This window comes from Streptopelia decaocto, assembly GCF_964273445.1.
Source record: "Streptopelia decaocto genome assembly, chromosome: 18".
Lineage (NCBI taxonomy): Eukaryota > Metazoa > Chordata > Aves > Columbiformes > Columbidae > Streptopelia > Streptopelia decaocto.
The window spans coordinates 5,348,995-5,370,567 of NC_138673.1; the positions used below are offsets into that span (position 1 = coordinate 5,348,995).

A 21,573-nucleotide genomic window follows, 5' to 3' on the forward strand; every position below is an offset into this window, starting at 1 on the left:
CTTCCCAGCTCCCACCAAGGGGTGGTATGAGTGCTCCAGCAAAAGGAGACCCCAGGGAGGGGGTCCTTGCAGGGACCCCTCTGGCCCCAACCTTTGGGGGTGACAAGACCCCTCTGGCTGCACCAGGGCTATGAGTTCAGTTGTACCAAGCCCCGAAGATGCATCTTGTAGGGCCCCCATGTCAACCCACCTGTGGTGGAGCTGGGTGCAGGGATGGTGGGGAGGGGACAAATTCCCCCTCTTTTGGGGTTGTGAACAACTCGGGATGCTGAAGAACTGCTCTTTTACCCCTGCCCTCCCCAGAGCCAGGGACCTTGGGGGAAAACCCGCTCGGAGGGGTTGGGGCAGGAGGAACAGGGCTGCGGGCAGTGGAACGGGCCCTGAAGGGTTAATGGGGAGTGTTTGCAGCCGGTCCCTTGTCACCAAGGAGAAGGGAACAGCACTTGGGAAGGAAACAAAACACCCACTGCCCAGGAGGGTGATTTCCTTTTCAACTGCGAAGAGCTCCAGTGCTGGGACAGTGTCACCAGAGTCACTGTCCTGGGTGACAGAGAGCAAGCAGCACCGGGTGAGTGTGGCTGATGGGGGGTGGGCTGGGGACACAGCCTGGGGCAGCTCCCCGTGACCCCATCACCCGTGTCCCCATCACCCTTTTTCCTCGATCTCCTCCCAGTCTTATGGCAAAATGTGGGGGACACCATGTGCCACCGTGCGGAGCATCCGTCCCTATGGGTCCAGCGAGCAGTACCTCTACGCCATGAAGGAGGACTTGGCCGAGTGGCTGAAGGAGCTGTATGGCCTGGACATTGAGGTGGGCACCTTCATGGAGGTGCTGGAGACGGGGGCCGTGCTCTGCTCCCACGCCAACAACGTCACCCACGAGGCCGGGGAGTTCGCCCGTGCCTGCCCCGACGTGGCCCGTCACCTCCGCCTGCCCGCTGCCGGAGTCACCTGCAACCCCGCGGCACAGCCAGGCACCTTCCAGGCCAGGGACAACGTCTCCAACTTCATCCAGTGGTGCAGGAAGGAGATGGATATTAAAGGTAAGACACTGGGCTCCAGCTGCCCTGTGTCCCCATGTGCAATTCCCCTCCAGCTGCTCCTGACATCACACCAGGTTCTTTCCCTTGTGTCCCCCGAATTCAGTGCCACCCCAGTGTTGGGCAGCACCGTCCCTGAGCTGGGATTTCTTGCACAAGCTCCTCTGGGCTCGGCAGCAGCTTTGCAGGGTGCTGGCATGTGGTGGGCGTGTTTGCTTGGGTGCAAATATGTGCTGGGGGCGATGGAAATGGAAAGGGTACACGCTGCAGCATGGCCATGCACAGCACCGTCTTGGCTGTAGGGGCATCAGGAGAGGTGCTGGCTCTGAGCAAGGGGTCTGTCACCATGTCCCCACCACTGGTATGTGCCCGGGAAGAACATGGGCATGGAGTGACATCCTCAGCGCATCCAGCTGCTGAAGTTTGTGATTTGGAATGCCATGAAACAGCCATAGCGCCTTTGCTGGCAGATGCTCAAGGGAAAGGCTCTTCTTCCATAAATTTATCCCAACCCTTGTTGGACCCAGTCATATTTCTATCAGGATAGCTCCAGGAAATAACATCCCTTCAGGCGGGTTTTAACGCCACCTGTGCCCCCCGTCCCCTTCATCCCCATCCCCACATGTCCACTCTGGCTCAGTCCACCCCTCTGCTGCCCCAGACGTTCTGATGTTCGAGACCGAGGACCTGGTGCTGAGGAAGAATGAGAAGAACTTCGTGCTGTGCCTGCTGGAGCTGGCACGCCGTGCTGCCCGCTTTGGCATGCGCGCCCCGACCCTCGTGCAGATGGAGGAGGAGATTGAGGAGGAGATCCGCCAGGAGCTGGACCTGCCACCCACAGACAGACCCCTGTCTCGGCCCCCCCGAAAACCACGGGACCTCCACAACCTCGACCAGATGGTATGAACGGGCATGGAGCAGGATGGGAGTGAAGATGGGGATGAAGGTGGGGGTGGCTGCCCCAGGAGCCTTCCCAGGAACCCTGGTGAGGACCCATCCCTTCTGCCCGCAGGTCCAGCACCTGGTGAGCCGCTGTACCTGCCCCATCCAGTTCCCCATGATCAAGATATCAGAAGGGAAGTACCGCGTGGGAGACTCCGACACTCTCATCTTTGTCCGGGTGAGTGTGCTTCCCCCTGTACTTTTAGGGCACAGGCACCAGGAATCCTGCTCTGCTCCCATGAAGCCTCTTCCATAATCCAGCTCTCAAAATGGGGCCAATGTGGGGTTTTTGACCATTATCCCCCAAGCAAGGAAGCTCAGCCCTGCAGTACATGTTTGCATGGATGTAACCACCCACATGTATGGGACAAAACCCCCTGTCCCACGCCAAACCAGAGCCAGGCCTTACACAGCAATGGGAGCACAGGGATGCTCTGTCTCTGCCTGGATCTATCCCTAAGCCTGGCCTTCCTGGGCTCAGCACAACGTGTTGGAGAGGGGTCTTCCCAAAAGGCTCCCTGCCCTCCTTGGAGTGATGAAACATGCCCATCGGGATGGCAGCAAGAGCTGAGACCCTCCCTGCCTCGGTGGCACTGAGCTGCAGATGAAAATGTCCTTTGAGAGACCCGGTGGCACTTAGAGCAAGCCTGTGGCTTGCTCAGTTTTAAAATAAGTGAGGAAGTGGGGTATCCTAGGGGTGCAGCTCTTACAGCTCACGGCATCCCGTGCAGATCCTGCGAGAGCACATCATGGTGCGGGTCGGGGGCGGCTGGGACACGCTGGAGCACTACCTGGACAAGCACGACCCGTGTCGCTGCACCTCGCTCTGTGAGTCCCCGTGTCCCCAAACCCCGTGGCTCTGCCCCATGGCTGGGGTGGGGGGGATGTCCCTCCTGGGTCTCAGTACTTTTGAAGGTGTTTGCAGGTGTGGGAGGCTGCCTTAATGCGATGCCTTGCTGCTTTGCTGGGAGATGCCTGGATCTGGGGAGTCTCTGGCTTTGGTGGCCACTAGAGGTCACAGCAGACTTTTGGAAGGAGCCAGACCCCAAAAGTCCGTTTGCAGGGCGTGCAGGTTTGCACCAGCATCCCCAGGGGGCTGGATGCTGAGCATGGGCTGGGTGGGCTGCACGTGGGGCTGGGTGCAATGAATAGGGATGCTGATTCACCCTGTTTTCCCCGCAGCTCATAAACAAGCCTGGAAAAGCAAGAGCCCCCAGCAGCCAGTGCAACACGAGATCCATCTGTGCTCGGCCCCACAGGCCTGCGGCCAGCCCCAGCCCCGACTGCTGGTCAGCCGCTCACAGAGCCCCCTGCCCCCTGTCACCTGGAGGTCCCGTGTCCCCTCTGGCCCCCGCTCCCCTGCCACCCCCTCGCCGGGTGACAGCCCTCGCCGGGAGCCAGCACGGCCCCAGAGGGTCCCTTCGGGCAGGTGAGCAGTGCAGAGATGCTTCATGTCCCAAGTTTTGTAGCAGTTTATCTCCCATCCCTGAATGTTTTCCCCTCCCTTCCAGAGCTGCCCAGCACCAGGCAGGATGGAGGGGGCACACAGCAGCTCTCCAGCCTCTCTCTGTTCTCTCTCCTTGCAGGACACAGGAGTCACCGGCCACCCTTTCAGGGAAGCAGCCGCCACCGTCCATATCACCCACTCGACCCAGCTCCCCCGGCTGTAGGGCGATGTGCCGGGCACCCACCCCTTCCCGGCTGGTCCCCCGCACACAGGACAATGTGGGGGTCCCCAAGGCGCTGTGTGGGAGCACCCCAGGGAAAACCCCCATGGCATCGATGCGGGGAAGGTCCCCAGCACCCAGCAGCCGGCTGACCTCCGCACCTCCAAAAAGCACCCAGCAAGGAGGCAAATTGTCGGTGATGGCTGCCAAACCACAGGACGGGGAGGTCCCTGCTGCAGCAACACCCCATGCCCCCAGCCCCATCAAGGTCCGTGCCCCCTCCCCGCACCAGGATTCCCGGGGAGACTCACAGAACTGGAAAAGCCCACAGGAAGGGAGACAGGGAGCCCTTGGCTGCAGCCAACCGCCCTCACCCCAAAATTCCTCCAGCCAGCTTCTGAAACAGAACAGCAGCATTAAACCCCCCACCAAAGCCAGCTCAGCTATCGCCCGGGCCCCCACCCCTCTGGCCCATTTTGCAAATGGGTGCAAGGGCTGTGATGCTGGGAGGGGTCCCCAGGGGACCCAGAGATGCCACCCGGCCACCAGCCCACAGACTGGGAGTGTCAATGGCTCCAAGGGGCCAGCAGACAAACCAGGGGGAGCCTGTGGCCCCGGTGGGGGGTGCGAGAGGCTCCAGGGGTGCTGGGGCCAAATGCGGCCCCCTGGTTACAGCAAGGTGGTGGAGGAGCTCTCCCGTGGGCGGCAGCCCCTGCGTCCTGTGGGGCTGGGCAGCTGGGTCCCCAAAACACCCCCACAAACCACCCCACAGCCCACTGCCCCCCTAGTCGGGGGGGAAGCTGAGGGGTCTGGAGTGAGGGGTCAGACCCCGCGGGGAGCCAGGGCCAGCAACGTCCCCAAGCCTCGTCGGTGCCTGAAGAAACCCGAGCGTGTGCCCTCCATCTACAAGCTGAAGCTGCGGCCCAAGGCACGTCCCCGGCGGGACCACAGGCCGGGCAAGAGCCCCTCGCGCATCCCTCGCCCTGCCATCCACCGTGGCCAGCATTGCCCCCCACGACCCTCCCGGCACCCCCAGCCTGGCCGTGTGCACCCTGGGGCCAAGGACTCGCCAGCCGACAGCGGCGCCTGGCTGACCGAGGATGATGAGGAGGCGTGGGTCTGACCCCCACCCCCAGTTTCGGCAGGGATGGACCCCTCACTTGTCTGAAGGTGGGAGCGATGCTGAAGCTGGAGCTGTGGTGCCTGTGGTCAGCGTGATAGATTTGCTTCTGGGTGACCTGGGAGTCCCCCCTTGCTCTTCAGAACTGTATCACCTTTCCAGAGGTATTATATTTTGGACTGGTAATTGTCTTCCTAAACAGGCATTCTCATACTGGTTTGGGTGGAAAAATCCAGCTCCAAATCAAGAGAATGGGGCACTTTTTTGCAGGGAAGAAGGGTGCAGCTGGCCCCTATCTGACATCCAAGCGTGCAAACCATCTTGTACCTTGATCTTCCCCATCTGTATAATGGGACTAATGATCCGTGTGTCTTACAGCACCAAAGCCTTGATGAGTGCTTGAGTCACTCAGGTCAGGGGACTCACCGGAGGTGACGCTTACTGAGCCCCACGGACTTCTTTATGGCCAGAGGTGGGACACCTGGGTGGAGTAGGTGGTCACCTTGGTGGCGATGGTCAGGTTGATGGATGTCACCAAGGCCTGCAGCCATGGACCTGGCAATATTGTTTATGCAATAGAGATGTACCAAAGTTCCTCTGTTTCAGAATCATTTCTGTGTGGGTTGGGAGGGGGATGGGATAATCCTGCTGGGGGTGATGGCTGGTGAAGAGACTTAGCATTGCCAGTCTGCTGTCTGTGTGCTCAGCAAACACCCCTGCGAGGGTCCCGTGGGGACCAGACGCTCTCCACTGTCTGAGAGAGGATGAAGCCAGACCCACAGCCCTGCAGGGGAGCAGCAAGGGTGAGCGCCATGGCCCTGGAGACGCAAATCCTGCTCGTAAAAACACTCATTTTGCAGGGAAGAAACAAACTCTCCCAACTCAGCCCATTGCCTCCCACTGTGAGAGCGGCAGTGGGGTGGGGAGCAATTCGGCACCACAGGCAAAGAGCAGCCAGGCGGGTACAGAACAAGGGGGACAGACCTGATTTTTAATTTGATTTCAAAGAAGGGGGTGCAGGGCATTACAGGCTGTGTACACACCTCAGGAATCTCTGACAAGAAGTCCAGGGGGGGAAAGGAAAGCCAAGTCCAGGCAACCGGGACGCTCATCGGGGCAGGAGGAGGAGGAGGAGACGGAAGCATCCTTGCCAGGGCTGGACCCAACCCAGGCATCACCTCCTGTGGCACCATGCACATGGGGGCAGGAACCCAGCACTGCCCTGGGGACAGCAGTGGGGACATCCTCAGCCTCTCCCAAGCTCAGGAACACGTTGTTTTTTAGCAGGACCAGGGTGGCATTGGGTGAGTAGTAGCACTGTGTAGTAAGGGTGTGAGTAGGGGCAAGGTGTGAGTTGCTTGAGGCTGCTGCTGTGCTCCTGGCTGCTCTGATCCCCGCCAGCCTGGCCACGCACCAGACCTCCCTGCCTCAGTTTCCCCTACTGCACCCAGCGGGTGCCACCACCTGCCCCTTCCTGGGCTCTTGGGAAAGTAGCTCTTTATAGCCCTCTTTTTTTCAGGAGCTGGGAAATGCTGTCGAAGCAGTGAGAGTTATTATTACTAATATAACTTTCTCTGTCTATAAAGTACAATAGAATATAACAATTATATTTATAACCTTTTTTTTTTTTTTCAAAATACTAAATAGATGCTATAAAAACCTGTAACTAATTGTGCTATAAACTGTAGGCTACAGGGTTATAACAAACAATGTATTGGCTAAGTCGTTGATATGTGTACGTCGAAGCACTTCATAAATGCTTTATTATTAGCATTTACCAAAGTTTTTCCTTCTCAAACAATTTGGAGGGAGAAAGCTAGCCAGAGACCAATAACGTGGACTTACACATGTTAATAAATCCTCAGGAGACGAGGCTGGGGTGGAGGGGTGGTAGGCTTGCCGTGAAGGCGAGGGATGGTGATGGGTGCTGCTGCTGGGGCTCTGAGACACACCTGTGTCCCTCCATTGTCTTTTCTCTCTTTTTTTTTTCCCTTTTTAAAAATTTTGGGGGTGAGCAAGGGGAATGGGATTTCATTCCTGAAGGGGCTGCTGGGGGTGGAAAAAGAAGAGTGAGGTTGACCCCCCGCCAAGCCCCGTGGCATTTGGACTGCAGGCCAGCGCATGGCCCCAGTGATGGGGCGGTGAAATGCTCCGAGATGGAGCTCAGCTGGACCTACACCTGATAGAAAGTGTTACCGAGAGCTTCTGTTGGATGGAAACCTGGCTGTGGGGGGAGAGATGGGGCTGGCACCCCTTTGCTTTACTGCTGAATCCCTGCAGCGCAGAAATCACTGAGATGGTTTTGCTGGGGGATGGACCAGCCTCAGATCCTGCCTCGGGGGGTGAGGATGGTGTTTGCCCATGTCTCACAGGGAGCAGCCAAGAAGGAGGAACCAAGACTCCCTCGGTCTCCTGCTCACCCATCACCAGCCCGATACCATTTCCTAACGCGGGCTGCACTTTGCCACCCACCCCGCAGGACAAGACGCAGGTGAGCTGCAAGTCTGGTTTAGAAACAAGCGGAAAGATTAAAAGAAAAAGGCAGGGGGGGGGCTCACTTTGCTATTAGGGATGTGCACAGAGGGAAAAAAAAAAGAAAAAAGGAAATGCAACTGGAAATGCAACTCCAGCTCCCTATTGCTTCGGAGGCTGCCTTGGCACCGCCGCTGTCTCCTGGGCATGGAGGTGAGCGTGGCCGTGGGGCAGCCCGGCGTGGGTCAAAGCCACCTCGCGGCACCGCTGGCGGTTGCAATGGCACGGGGGGGGCTGCCTGCCTGCCCAGGGGACGCCGGGGGTTTGGGTCGGAGCTGTGCAAAGCCGGTCGCCCACGGAGCCCGGGATGCGAGGTAGCGGAGGGGTGACCTGCCCGGCGAGGAGCGCCTGGGGATTTTTTGGTGTTCGACAGGCTGGTGGGGAGGAGAAGCCTTCCTTGGCTGCACCGGAGCAGACAGGGAACTCGAAGCCCTGGGTAAGCAGCACTCAGCACCCCAGGAGGATGTAAAGGGCAGGATGGGGGCTTGATTTATTATTTTTTTCCCCCTTTCTTGCTTTCATCCAGAAATTCTGCCTGGAAATCCAACCCAGCCAAGCCAGAAGAGAGCCCATGTAAGCTGCTCTGCCCTCCGAGGGGAGAAATCCCAGCTACGTAGGGAAAAAAACTGGACTTTTATCTCTGCTCTGCCCTGCTGATGGAGCCACCTCAATCGCATCGGGCCACAGGCGCTGGGCAATTTCCTTCCAGGGACTGGAGATGGCAGCAGCAAGAGTTGCCCCTGCGATGCTGGAGCAGGAGCTGGCGAGGACGGAGCCAACAGCCAAGCTCTGGGCACTGTCTGGGGTGTCTCCTCCACCCCCCTGTGCCATGTGGCAATTCAGGCACGGCAGAGACACAAACCCCCCAGGACGACTTTGGCCACAAGCGCCAGAGGCTCAGGGAGGGCTGGGGGTTCAGCTGAGTCCTCCCTCACCCCTCACTACCTCCAGGCCACCAGTGGCCACCGCATCACCCTGCCCTGCACCACCCAAGGTGCACTGTCCCCACATGTCACCGCAGGGTGCCAGCACTGGTCGGGGAGCAAACCCCGAGGTGCCTTCGGCACAGCCCCAGCTGCAGCATCACCCTCTTGGCGAGCAGGGACACCAGTGCTGGCCGAGGAGCTGCGGTCCCCCAGGACAGGGTGTGGGGATGGTCCGTTGGGGCAGGGGGGCTCACATAATGGTGCATCGGTTCCTGCGCAGGGCCCCCTGGAAGCGGATGGTGGTGTGGACGTGCTTGCAGCGGGCACAGCCCACGCTCTTGAGGAGCTCACTGAAGAGCAGGAGGATGTGCCAGTTGTACTTGGCCGAGCACTCGATGTAGCCGCACTTCCACGTCTTCTTCACCAGGTTGGAGACGTTCCAGCGCGGGATCACCCGGCCCCGCTGCAGGTCCCGCTTGTTGCCCACGATGATGATGGGCGTCTCCGAAGTGCCGATGACCCTGGGGAGGGCAGGTGGTGAGGGAGGACAGAAGGGGATGGGGTACAGAGTGATGACCAACCAGCCCGCGGACCCCAATCTGTCCCAAATTGGCTCTTGGCTTTGGCTTAATGGGAGGCACATATCTCCTCTTGGCCTGTCCCTTGTCCCTCTTTGTGGCCAGCCACCCACCGTGCCAGACACAGGGATGGCTGCTCTCACCCGCAGGAGATACCTGCCCAGCATCCTGCTCCTTCTGCCTTCAGGTCCAGATTTACTTTTGCTTTTGGGCTCCCAGCCCTGCAAAGCGGCTTTATTCCAGTCTCTAATACCTCATAGAATCATAGAATAGTTTGAGTTGGAAAGGACTTCCTAAGGTCACCCAGTGCCACCCCTTTCATTAGCAGGGACATCTTCAGCAGCTCAGGTTGCTCAGAGCCCCGTCCAGCCTGGCCTGGGATGTCCCCAGGGATGGTTTATCCACCACCTCTCTGGGCAACCTGGGCCAGGCTCTCACCACCCTCAGGGACAACAATTTCTTCCTCATGTTTAACCTGAATGTCCCCTCTTTCAGTTTAAAACCACCACCCCTTGTCCTGTTGTAACAGGCCCTGCTGAAAAGTCTGTCCCCATCTTTCTTATCAGGCCCTTCTCTGATGCCAAGAGCCAGGGAGCACCAGGTCGAGCTGTACCACCCCTGTGGAGCCCTGCGGGGATGCCCCCCTTGGCAAAGTGTGTCCCTACCTCGTTTCCAGGATCTGCTGGCGGATGGTTTTGATGTACTCGAAGCTGTCAAAGCAACAGATGTCATAGACCAGGATGTAGGCATGGACGCTCCGGAGCCCCCTGCAACACACGTCCGCCCACTCCTGCAAGGTGCAGAGAGGGATCAATCCTGGCTCAGCCCCGTCGCCGTGCCCAGGGGATGCCCCGCATCGCTGTGGGGCCGGGCACACCAAGAAGGCTGCTGTCCTGGGAGGTAGTGAGGGGGCTGCATCCCCCCCAGCCCTGACACCCAGCACCCAGCTCACCCAACCCATCCCTGCAACAGCTGCGTCTGCCCCCCGTGCCCCTTCAGCCACCCCCACATCTCTGGAGATCCCTTATCCCCCTCGTTAACCCAGAGGAGAGAGAATGGGATTTCTCAGCCCCAATTCCAGGTTCCAGCCTGCCTTGGATGTAAAAGCTTCACCCCCAGAGCTGCTAATTGGGTGTGTTAATTAGTGAGGCACCCTGCGTTTTGGGCAGGGTGGGTGAGGAGGGTGCTGGGGGCTGGGTGGGGCTCAGCCTGGCCCTGACCCTCATTGCTGAGGGTGATGGACCAGCAGCTCCATGGGTCAGAGGTGGAAGGTGACAGCAGAGCTCTTTGGAGGGGACATGGGGACAGGAGGGGAGCTGTGGCTGCTCGGGAGAGGGGTCTGCAAGGGTGAGATCAGGAGCTGGGGCAGAAGCAGTTGAGCGTGGCCTGTCCACAGCCAGAATTCAGAGCTGTAAGAAATACATGTTGTTAGGAAAGCTTTGGGTTTCCAGGAATAGCAGTATTTTTTCTCCATGCTAGAGGAGTGAAAATCTGCCCCAATTCAGGCCCTTTCCCACCCCCAGCAGTGGTGTCGCAGCTGCAGTGACACCAGGAATCACAGCCCATGGCAGGCAGCACCGCAAACCCTGAGTGCGGCTGGAGAGAACGATGCACCAGGGAGGAAAGGAATCGCTTCTCCCCAAGCAAACCTCTTCAGCACCGTGAATCAGCCCTTTCTGAGTTCATCATCAGAATGAGGCAAAACGGGAAGACATAGGACTGAAGAAAAGTGGGAAAAGGGAAGTTTTGGGGGGCAGGTTGGTGTCCATCGCAGCCCGCAGCACGGGAAGGAGCTGGGAGGGAGCAGCACGACACAAGCCCCTCGCCGCAGGGAGGAGATGCTGTGCAGCTCCGCGGTGTCAGAGCTGCAGGCGGATGAAGTGGCAGCGTCCCAGGTTACTCGGAGTCCTGATACACCTGAGAGGTTAAGAATTTGCAGCTATTCCAGCACACTGGGGTGCAGCACGCTCCGGCGCCGTGACGTTGGGATGGTTTCCCCTTTGCAGGGTAGGTTTCCCGGGATGCTCGGGGCTGGAGGAGGCTCATGCTCTGCATCCCGCCTGGACACGTGCGGGAGGAGGATGCTGGGGAGCCACCAGCTCCGGCTCCTCTCCCAGGACATCACCACAGAGATGCTGCTCCTGGGCACAGAGCAGAGCCCAGAGATGCTTCCCAGCAGGCAGAGCCACATTCCCCACCATGGCCCTCTCCTTTCCCCTTGGAGCCAACCCCCCGACCACCCTGGAAACCTCCATCTGTTCCCACCAGCCGTCTCCTCTTGAGCGCAGCGAGGCAGGGAGTTAATCGAGCATGTTAGCGTTGGCTGCTGTGTCAATAAATTACCCTTTGCTATTTTGGGCTGTCTCTCGCACTGACCTTTAATTCCCTGCACACGCCGATTAATTTTTAAACCTCCTCCTCGCCCCTGGAGTGCTCACTTTTCCTCCTGTCTGATGGCACAGGGGAAACCTGGAGCACTACAAGGGCCCTGTAACCCTGTCTCTGTTGGGCATGGGAGCAATATAATATGAATTAAAAATATAAGAGAGCCCAGCTCCCAGCAAGGTGCTACCACTGGTGGCATTGCCCTCCAGCATGGCTGTGACCACAGCTCCTTTCCCTGCAGCAAGTGGCACAAATTGTGTCCCCAGGATGGGGCCATGGCATGAGCTTAAAATCCTCTTTTTCCCCATTAAAGCCCCCCAAAGTGGCCAGCACCAGTAGCAAGGCTTTCCAACCCCCTTGCTGCCTTTTGGGGCTGTTTTGGCAGAGCCTGAGAGCACTGGGGTTTGAGGAAGAGCTGGTGGGTTCGGTGTCCCAGGGACAAGCCCGGGCAGTGTTGGGAGGTGACGGCCACCCCAGGAGGGGACAAGCAGCCTTGCTTCACCTGGCTCAGGCAGTGGGTGCATTGGGGGCTCTCCAGGAACGCCACATTTTCACTTGAATGCTCTGGCCACACTACCCCAGCCCTTCGCTGGCCCCGGCTCTGACAGCGATGGAACTGGATCCCAGTGCTCTGGGATCCACCACCCAGCTGGACAAGAGTGGGATGCTGTCCTTCCTTCATTTGCCATCATTTTAGGTGAAAAAGCTGCAAAACACACTTCATCCTGGGCCAGCTCAGCTGGTGGCCATGACGATGCGATCCCTTGCACCAGCAGAAGGAGAAACATCCCCCAATGAGGAGGAACTGGGACCCCACAGGGTTATACAGCAAAACCCCACCACCCCATCACCCGAGACCCCCCAACATGGGGGTCCCCGGGCACAGAGCTGGGTGCACCCCTACCTGCAGGGTGTTGACGGGGAAGGCGGTGATGGGGGGAAAGTCCATGATCTGCAGGTCGTGGACGTGGCCGTTCATGACGACGGCGGGCAGGTAGACGCGGCGGGCCGTGGTGGGCACGCAGACCTCGCTGAACTCGTTGTAGAGGAACTGCCGGACTATGGCACTCTTGCCCACGCCCTGGGCTCCCAGCACAGCGATCTTGAACGTTGCCACCATGCCGCCACACGCCGGCCGCTGCCCTGGTGCTGCCCCCCTGGCGCTGAGGCTGCATATTCCCGTGCGGGGGGCCTCAGCCCCATTCAGAATGCATCTCCCCTCCGGGACAGCCTGTCACTGCAAGGCCAAGGAGAAGTCAGTCAGACCCTGGAGACACCCTGGCAGACCTCGCTGCTGCTTCAGGTGATATTTTTTTCCAAGCAGGAAGCCATGGAAAAGGGTTATGTCTGTCCTCTGGGAGCAGGAGCATCCCCCAGGGCTGGGTGATGTCCCCGGCCAGGGACTCAGCACTGCAAGACCTCAGGGTCCCCTTAGAGGCTCCTACCAAAGAGAGTGAGGATTTAAGTAACCTTTGTCCTAGGAAGGTTCTCATGGCCACATTCAGCCTTTTTGGTACAGGAGGAATGAAACCTCTGGGAAAAGAACCATCTGCGGCTCAAGGTTTTGCCCAGCCCAGCAGCAGCAGGATCCTGGGCTGTGCTGGGGACTTGTCCTATTGCACCTGTGGGGACTGTCACCAGCTGCTCCATCCTGGTGCCGCCCTGATCTGGGAAATCCATCTTCCCTATGCTTAGACAGACAGAATTGCCTTTTGCTGGGGCAGGGAGGGTGAGGGGGGGATTGCTCTGTGCCTGGGAGCGACAGCTTTAAAGTTTAATTTCAGGCTTTGAGCGGTTTGGCAATTAACTTGATGGAGGCTAATTTCCGAGCCAGCTGACAGGGTGAGCCCGAGAGGTGCCGGCACACATGCCGAGCTGAGGGGTCCCAGGGCAGGGCCACGTGTCGGGGGGACACGGTGTGATAACCCAAGTCCAAGGAGCACAAACACCTGCTGGCACCTGGTTCCTGACCAGGTGCTGTGGTGGAAACAGCAAAGGTGAGGGGCCAAGTCCCATTTTTGCTCACTCCCATCACTAGGAAGAAGCTTGTGCTTTATCCCAAAGTGTAGATGCTTTTACCAATTTGAGATACTTTGGTCTGTTTTCCCTGAAAACCATCCTTAAAGCACAGGGCAGCAGTCCCTGAGGTGGCGGAAAGTGGCAGGTTCAAACTGCCCTGTCCTGACTGTTTGATGGAGGTTATTTGCCCTGGGGAAAGCCCGGTCATCGAGGTCCCCTGTGGTCCCCCAAGCTCATGGCTCACACCACCCTCAGCCTCCTCACACAAGGGCTGGGGGACCAGCCCTGGGGACAGCAGGGAGGGTGTGTGTCCAGGGCTGGGGGACATGGCACACTGTGCCACTGGGACGGTCCCCTCAGGTGCTGACTGCCCTTGGGGACCCACTCACCCCAGCCATGGCAGGAGGAGCATTTCTGAGCTACACACATGGAAACAGGGTGTGGGGGAAAAAGAGCCCCCAAACCCAGCCCTGGTGGGGTCTTCCTCCACCAACAGAAAGCTCTGTCATTGCAGGTCCCAGGGGGACACTCTGCTGCAGGGACAATGCCGTCCCCACAAACCTTCCTCCTCACAGAAGCAACCCCAGCTCCTCTGCAGGGCTGGAGGGTGATGGAGTGACCCAGCCAGAGACCCAGCACGTGCGGGGCTGCCCTGGACTGTGGAGCAGGCTGAGCACCCCCCTCCACCCCAAAAAGCCTGTTCCCCTCCTGGCTGGCACACAGGGGCTATGCATGGGGCAAGCTGGCTCATGGGCCCCAGAAAGTGGGCTTGCACCCCAAAGCGTGAGAGGCCAACCTGACAGCTCCCAGCCCACGAGCATCTCATGCCAGCATGGCACCGTGGGAAACTGAGGCACAGAGGGGGGATGCAGCCCAAGCGGCCCCATGGTGGGGTAGCAGAGTGGGGAGCAGCCCGGGGGCCCCAGATACTCAGCACAAGGCCAAGCTCAGCTGGTCGCAAGGCCGGGTGGAGGCTCGCAGGCTGCTCCCAGCAAGGATGCCCCAGCCCCCGGCGCGACCTTGGGCACCCCATCGCCACCCGCACCCCGAGACACCGAGGGCAGCTGGAGGAACAAACCCCGATCCCGCGGGGTGGGGGTGGCAGCATCCCCCAGCCCGCACCCCGCATCCCGCCCCGACCCTCCCGGGGGATGCTCTCGCCGCGGCGGCAGCGCAGCATCCCCGACACCGGCCCGCGGGGGGATGCTGCGGCTGGAGGAGGTCGGCGGGTACCGAGGGGGACACACGCACCCCCAGGCCGGCGGCGCGGGGAGGAGCGAGGAGCAACCGACGCTCAACTTTCGCTGGGGAACCCCCCAGCCCCGACCCCCCCGCCCTGGCAACTTTACCCCCCGTCCGTCCCCCCGCTCCCCATCGGGGTCCCCTCCTACCTTGCAGCGGCGGCCCGGGCCGGCGGCGCCCCGGCGGGCGGCGGAGCCATGCGGCGAGCCCGGTGCGGGGCGGGCGGCCCCGCTGCAGAGCCCCGGCCCGGCCCGGCCCGGCCCCCGCCCGCCGCGGCGCTAACGAGGGGCCGGGCGGCGACGGCGGCGGCGGCGGCGGCGGGGGGCGCCGGGCGGGGAGCGCGGCCGCTGCTGGGCAGCGAAGCCCGGGCAGGACACGGCGGGAAAGCAGGCGGTGGCCGGGGATGGAGGCAGGCGGTGCTCAGGCAGCGAGGCAGGCAGCGCCCGGGGGGAATGGAGGCAGCGCCCGGGGAGGGATGCGGGGGATGCCCGGGGAGGGCTGCAGGGGGTGCCCGGGGAGGGATGCAGGCAGCGCCCGGGAAAAAAGGGAGGGAATGCCCAGACCGAGTCGCAGGAAGCCAGGAGGGACACGAGCTTCTCCTGGGGCTCTGGGGAGGTGCCGATAGGAAGAGACCCTCCCATGTCCCCCCTGCAGTGTGCTGGGTGCAACACTGTCACCTCTTCCCTCCCCGGTGCCAACCAGCACCTGTGCCTTCATACCCGCCCCGTGGGAGCCCCCTAGGGCCAGAGCCCTTTGGGGGAGGATGGCAGGACCCCTCCCAGGGAGCCTTTCCCTCCTCCGACACTGCTGCTTGGTGTGCTCTTGGGCACATCCCTTCACCCCGTTGCTGTGTGTGAGCCCACGGACCAGCTGGCAGGGCCGGGGTGTCTCTGTGCCCGCTGCCACCAAGGGTGCTCTCGGTTCAGGGTGGTGCCAGGCCCCACCAAAGGAGGAACATTTCTTTTGCGGCATCTGCATTTTTGGGACACCCCACACCAAGCATTTACCTGCATGCTGGATGGTGAGGAAGATGGTGGTTGCACCTCCAGGGAGCATGGTCCAGGTCCCAGCAAAAGGCTGCTGATGGACTCCCTGTGCCTCTCTGCTCCTCAGCATGAAACCAATGAACACCAGGGTGTCTCCGTGGGTCTGGTTTTGATGACACAGGCTTGGCTGAGCCCGAACACCAGCCATGGCGTGGCCAGGCTCCCCCAGCCTCATCCACACCTTTGGCTGGGGAAAGCATAATCTCAACGGTGAGGCAGGGGTATAAGTGGAAACACATTGCTATGTCCTTCCTGGAGGAAAAGGGGATGTCAGACACAGCCCCAAAGCTCAGGGGACAAGGGCAGCGGGCAAAACGTGGGACAGTCTCTGTGCCATCTGCACCAAGGCTGGGGCTGAGCTCAGTACCAGGCAATGGGAGCCAAAACCCCTTTTCTGTGTCTCACTTTTCACCCAGACTTTCAGAGATTTCGGGTTTATTTCCCTGCAGAGCTGCCTGATGCTCACAGCTAGAGAAATATTTAAGTGTCCCTGGGGGTTATTACCAGCCCAAGCTGCTATTCTTCTTCCACAGCTCCCTACCCTGCATCACCATAAATCAGCCCTGAGCCCTGGAATATTTCTGGGAGAGGGTAGGGATCGCGGCTGCACGTGAACCCTGCTGCACAATTCAGGCTCCAGCCTCGGGGCTATTTTTAGCAGTTCCCTCTGAGATGCTTTTCACTTGCAGTTTTATTTGTGAAATTTAATATACGAGGCAAGGGGGAGGGGAGCGGGGCTGGATCCTGGCACGTTCCTACTGGCTGGGAGGCTTATCCCAGCCTCAGTGACAGGCAACTGACACAAACCTAAAATCATCCATCAAGGCGCTCTTGTGTCCTCTACCACAGCCTCCAAAATCCTTGGGCAAGTCCTTGCCTCTCCCCGTTCTGCACCGTGGACTTGGGGACCTGCTGCCCCCCAATGCTGGTACTGGTGCGGAGCAGGATGTGTGCGAGGCCGGCAGGAGCAGCGGGGTTTTGGGGAGCCCCCCCAGCACAGCAGGGCTGGCCTCATCTCCAGCCAGAGCAGCAAGGAGTAACCTGGGAGGTCCCTGCCCCTCAGGAACAGGGAAGGCCATGGGGACCATCCAGCCCCACAGCAGCTCCCAGCCCGGACGATCACCTGTGTCCCCTGAGCTCCCAGCACCGGAGGCTAACGATGCCGCTGAAGCAAACAGAGTCTGCATAGTACAGCAGGGCCTGGGGTTGGCGTGTCCCCATTTACAGGGCATGAGCAAGTACAGACTGATTTCTCCCCAAGGAGCCCCTGGCACAACCAGGGGAGGGATAAACCTTTCCCTTTGCCACAAGACATGAAGGGGGCAGTGGCCGACATGGCCCAGTCCTGAGCATCTCACAGCAGCATTTGTTCCTGCTGGGCCAAACGCTGCCCCAGGCTCTGCCATGGAGTGAGCAGATCCACAGTGGGGAATGGCTGTCCCATCCCATCCCATCCCATCCCATCCCATCCCATCCCATCCCATCCCATCCCATCCCATCCCATCCCCTCCCCAGGGGCTGGGTGTGCAGCCCATCCCAGGCACACCAGGGCTGCATGAACAGACATCACAGCAACACCAGTAACACCAGACCAGCCTGTCACTGTTAATACTTGACACATATACCAGTTTCTAATGCAAAACCATCCCTGGGCAGTGCACCAAAGGTTGATACGGTACCTGCCACCCCTGGTCCTCAGACCGTAGATGTTATCAAGTCTCCAAGTGCTGCTAAGCCAGAGCTGGGCAGGGGAGGAGGTTTGCTCTGTGGGAGAGCAGCACCTCCCAAAACTTCTGCTTGTGTCAATGCATTTCTGGCCACTTTGAGGGCTGAGTTTGGTGCTGCTTGAGCTTGGCTCTGGCCCAGTGTGGAGGTTTTGCAGCCAAACCCATCCTGCCTGAAACAGGACAAGCAAGGGTAAAGCTCTCTGCAAGATGCCAGCACTGGTCCAGAGCAATCCAAACGCATCACCGACTCATATGGTAAGGTCACATTACACACAGCCCACCTGGGGCCCAGAATGGGCTAAATGGGAACATCCATCTTACTCCTGCTCCTCAGAGGCTGTCCGTGCCAAGGTACCAGTGTCCCCTGCAAACCAGGGCCCTTTTCCTGCCACCCTTCAAGATGAGAAGAGAGCAGCAGCCTGAGGCAGAGGACCATGGGTACTTGCTACCTGCTCACCGTGCAAGCCCTAGAAGCTGTTTTAGGGGACCTCTGCTGTAGAAGAGAAGTGGCTGGTGAAAAGAGGAGTACTAAATGGCTCCCAGAAAGTGAACAGTCCAACAAACCCAGCCTTCAGCCCCGCTCCAGCAGACAGGGGCCGAAGCAGGGGAATCGGATCCTCCCCAGCCCCACAGAGCCACACACAGCCACAGCGTCATGGAAATGAGTTTATTGACACAGACGGCAGGTAAAGCCTGAAGAGCAACACAACTACGCGAACACTCGAACGAGCGGCATGGTGGGAGAGGAGGGTGCAACGCCACCGACCGGGCCCTGGCCCTGCCCTGCAGCACAGAGACACCCACACGCCCGAAAAGCTGGGAAGGAATTTGGCAAGAGAGGGGGATGCTCAGCATCCCCTCCCTGCATCGAAGCTACACCAGCTGTTTAGTGGAGGGAGGCTTCAGTGTTTGCTCCTGGACCCTCTGCCATCTCCCCCTGCCCCAACACAGCATCACACTCAGTGCCGCCAGTGCTTCATTAATGGCTCTGTTAATGATTTTTGTGGTGACCCCTGCAAGTTCCTGGGGCAAATCACCTCCCAGCACACATGGGCAGGGCTCAAGGGATGGATCGCTCCAGCTCTGCCCTACTTTTTCCCCAGCCAGAGCACAGGGGTTCCTACAGAGAGACCTCACTTTCCTCGGGGTCCCGCAGCTCCCGTGCCCTGCTCGAGTCTCTCTCAGGGCACTGTGACCTTTTCCCAGCACTGGCTTCTTGGTTGCAGCCAGTCCCAAAGCCTTGATGAACCATCTCCCACCATAAAACATTTACTGACTTTAAATGTGGCATCTAAGAAGACAACATGGGGGTTGCTATGCAGAAGAGCTTTGCTTGCTGGGGAGGAGGTGGTGTCAAAGCATGCTGGGGAGGGTGAAGCTGCTTTGGTTAGCGGCTTGGTTTAAGCAGGACAAGCTATGGATGGAGCAAGGACATGCAAGAGGCTTTGCTTTCACTGCTGCTGTCACAGCACTTAGTGGTTGCAATGTGGCGAGTCCACAGGCATGGACTGGCAAGGGAAACGGTCCTGGCCCTAAGGACAGGTAGGAAATGAGGGACCAGGGGCTGCTCGGGACAGGGGGTAAGAGCAAGAACTGGCCCATTACCATTCACCAAGCTGCAAATGGAAGAAACGCTTCCATGACCTGCTCGACTCTCAGCCCAGCTGGGACCTGAAGTCCCCAGGAAGGGTGCAAGCACCACCAAACCCAAACCGTCCCCCATGGTGCCACAGCCAGGGGTTTGGGGGCAGCAGGGGAACGGGGAGAGCCACCCTGCTCCCCAGGACACACCAGCAGCAGCCCCTCTCCACAGGGACATGGCTGATGCCCACAGCCCCGGCGGCAAAGCAGCACTGCCACATTTGGATTTACCACCAGCAGCCCCGGGGATCAGCACAGCACTGGGGGAACTGGCACAGCTCGGGGACGGCTGAGAAGGCAGCCTGGCCATAGCAGGCATGGAAAGAACAAGAAGAGGGGCTGCAGATGGATGAGGATGCAGAGAGCACACCTGGAGCTCTGGCAAGAGCCTTCTGCTCTAGGAGGGGGCTTGTTTCCTTCGTTCCATCCGCTCCCGTCCCACTACCAACCTTGCTCCTCCCCACGCAAGAGCAGCTCCGCTTCTCAGATCAGCAGCTAATGAGCCAGGGAGATGGTCGGAGTGAAAACACACCATCCAAAGCAGAGCTGAGTCTGCCAGCACAAGTGTAATTAAAAAAACCCCTCTCTTTAGGGCTCCATCCGCCTCCATGGAGCGAAGCGATGGCTCTGTTCCTGCTTCCCCGAGGCCACGCTCACCCTGCTAGAGCCTGATGTCCCTGCAGGGCTCCCAATACTTCCTTGGAATCACCTTCCCTTTAAGCCAATTACAATAGAAAAACTCAAAAAAAATGTACAAAAATATAAAATAAAGTGCAGTGTATGTTTTCAACACTTTTGCCTTCTTTTAATGAGCCGACGTGTGGTTTTTTTTGTTTTTTCTTTCAATGAGCGGTATTTTACAAAATCATAACTACGCCTAAAGCCATTTAGAAAACACTGAACATTGGCACAAAATGGAGAAGCCCACGAGAACAGACGAGTGAGGGGAGAGGGGGACGTAAGAGTAGTTGAAGCAGTGGTTACAAACTCCATGGACGCTAAAAATATCAAAGGGGTTTTGTTCCCTATCATCGTTAGCACGTGGATACTAATTGCTACCTTGTTTAATCAGTGCCTTTGACTGAAATCCTACACATGAATACAGCTGCTTCCAGTTAAGAGTGCTTTTCCCCGCGCCAGTGGTGAAGGAGGATTTGGGGACCCCTTTCTCCCCCCTCCTTCTGCAGGGTGAGGCACAGGCTGATCTCCTGTTAGTTTTTCAAGATGGCATCGTAGGCCTGGTAGATGTACTGGGACACTTCGGGAGCGCGGCACTTCAGGGAGAGCTGTGGAGAGGAGAGGAGAGGTTAGCGGTGGTGCGAAGGAAGGCGGGAGCTTTCCGGCATCTCCACAAACGCAACTGGAAACCTCTGACCTGCAGCACAGACTGGACAGATCATGCTCGTGGCTGATGACACTAACCCGGGAGCATTTCTCCTGGGTACTGCTTTGTCACCAAACTGCCTTTTCAGAGCTTGCTACAAGCAGGAGGAGGTATATGAAAGCAAACTGCCACGGTGGGGTGGCAAACTGCCACATTCCTCTTTAACAAATCTGGGTGCCCCTACAGACATGAAGACCAGGGACTTGCCTGCCCTCCTGTTGTAAATCACAGCGCTAAACCTGGGAGCCTCTCATGATTTCCAGCTCAGCCCTGATGGACACAAACTTGGCTGTCACTCCTCTCTAAAGCAAGAGTCAGGCTGACACCAGGCTTGCGGCACCAATCCTTGTGCAAACACTGTAAATCACCTTCCAATGCTTGCTTTCACCCTGCGGGTCCCCACACCATGGATTTCTCTTTAAACGCTTGGAACAGTTTCCACCAGAAGATAAATCCTCTAATACCAGATACACAGGTCCTCAGAAGGGGAGCAAAGTCCAAGAGAACAGCTGTATGGGCGCACGATGCAGGACATAGAGCACCTTCCCACCAGCTCCAGGCTGACGCCAGCACGAGGCCAAAGAGGCTCTGACATCCAGACAGCCGGTCTCCACTGCAGGAACGCGGCAGGGCATCAATCTCTCCTTGTTTATGAGCGGGGGAAAGGCGTCCTGGCACTGCTTTCTCACTAATGTCTCTTGGCTTTATCTCCGGGTAACCTTGGCAAGTAACTGCGCATTGCTGAGTGGGCATTATCCCAAGCTCGCTGGTAACAGAGCAGTGTAATTGTTGTTTCTCACTTTTTTTTTCCAGTTCAGTGGGCATTCCTAATCCCCCAGTGAAATTAGCAAGATTTTCCCCCAAAACAGGCACAATTAGGCAAAGCAGGGAGAAAGGGCTCTGCATGTGAGGAGAGTTATAAGGATCCCAGCCCTCACCGTGTAGTTCGGGTTCCCCGGCTGAATGCGAAGTTCGGCCAAGATCCAGATGCCGTTGGTGAGTTTCAGAGACTGATAGAGCATGTCCTGACCCTCCACGTTCCTCTTGGCGATGGTGTAGACATTGTTGTTCTGCAGTTTGCTGGAGACGGTGTCTTCAGAGAGAAGGAAGAAGAAAAAACATCTGTTAATTCAGATTCATCATCTGCAGAGACAGCAGAGCCCAGAGGAACATTCCCAGGATGCAAGTGCACAAGGCAACGCTGACTTCTGTCCCAGATTTTTCCCTGGGGACAGGAACAGACATGACACAAGGAGAAAAAATTCTAATTTGCTTCCATGGACACACCTCTTTCCTTCCAGGCTGTGATCCCTTGTGAAGTATT

At 58.5% G+C, this 21,573-nt stretch overlaps 3 protein-coding genes across 5 annotated transcripts in view; 1 reads left to right on the top strand and 2 right to left on the bottom strand.

Moving 5' to 3' along the window:
• Positions 1–685: 685 nt before the first annotated feature.
• GAS2L2 (growth arrest specific 2 like 2) lies at positions 686–4,772 on the top strand (the record flags this gene model as incomplete). The annotated part of the gene is made up of 6 exons (XM_082068784.1): positions 686–1,043; positions 1,702–1,940; positions 2,053–2,160; positions 2,714–2,810; positions 3,165–3,411; positions 3,569–4,772. The coding sequence occupies 6 exons, from the start codon at positions 686–688 to the stop codon at positions 4,770–4,772; spliced, it is 2,253 nt and encodes a 750-aa protein (XP_081924910.1).
• Positions 4,773–5,749: 977 nt separating this feature from the next.
• RASL10B (RAS like family 10 member B) lies at positions 5,750–14,716 on the bottom strand. Its single transcript, XM_082068600.1, has 4 exons — positions 14,601–14,716; positions 12,095–12,427; positions 9,471–9,595; positions 5,750–8,748 (listed from the first exon to the last, which is right to left on the bottom strand). Exons 2-4 carry the CDS (start codon positions 12,308–12,310, stop codon positions 8,478–8,480), a joined length of 612 nt encoding a protein of 203 aa, XP_081924726.1. The 5' UTR covers positions 12,311–12,427; positions 14,601–14,716; the 3' UTR covers positions 5,750–8,477.
• A 3,161-nt stretch (positions 14,717–17,877) lies between these two features.
• The window catches only part of AP2B1 (adaptor related protein complex 2 subunit beta 1), a 74,446-nt gene continuing 70,750 nt past the window's right edge, over positions 17,878–21,573 (bottom strand). For all 3 annotated transcript variants that reach the window (XM_082068152.1, XM_082068150.1, XM_082068151.1), the window contains 2 exons: positions 21,188–21,342; positions 17,878–20,151 (listed from right to left, as the gene is read on the bottom strand). In XM_082068152.1, the coding sequence (XP_081924278.1) occupies positions 20,077–20,151; positions 21,188–21,342 (230 nt within the window). In that variant the 3' untranslated portion in view covers positions 17,878–20,076. The remainder of the gene's footprint in view (positions 20,152–21,187; positions 21,343–21,573) is intronic.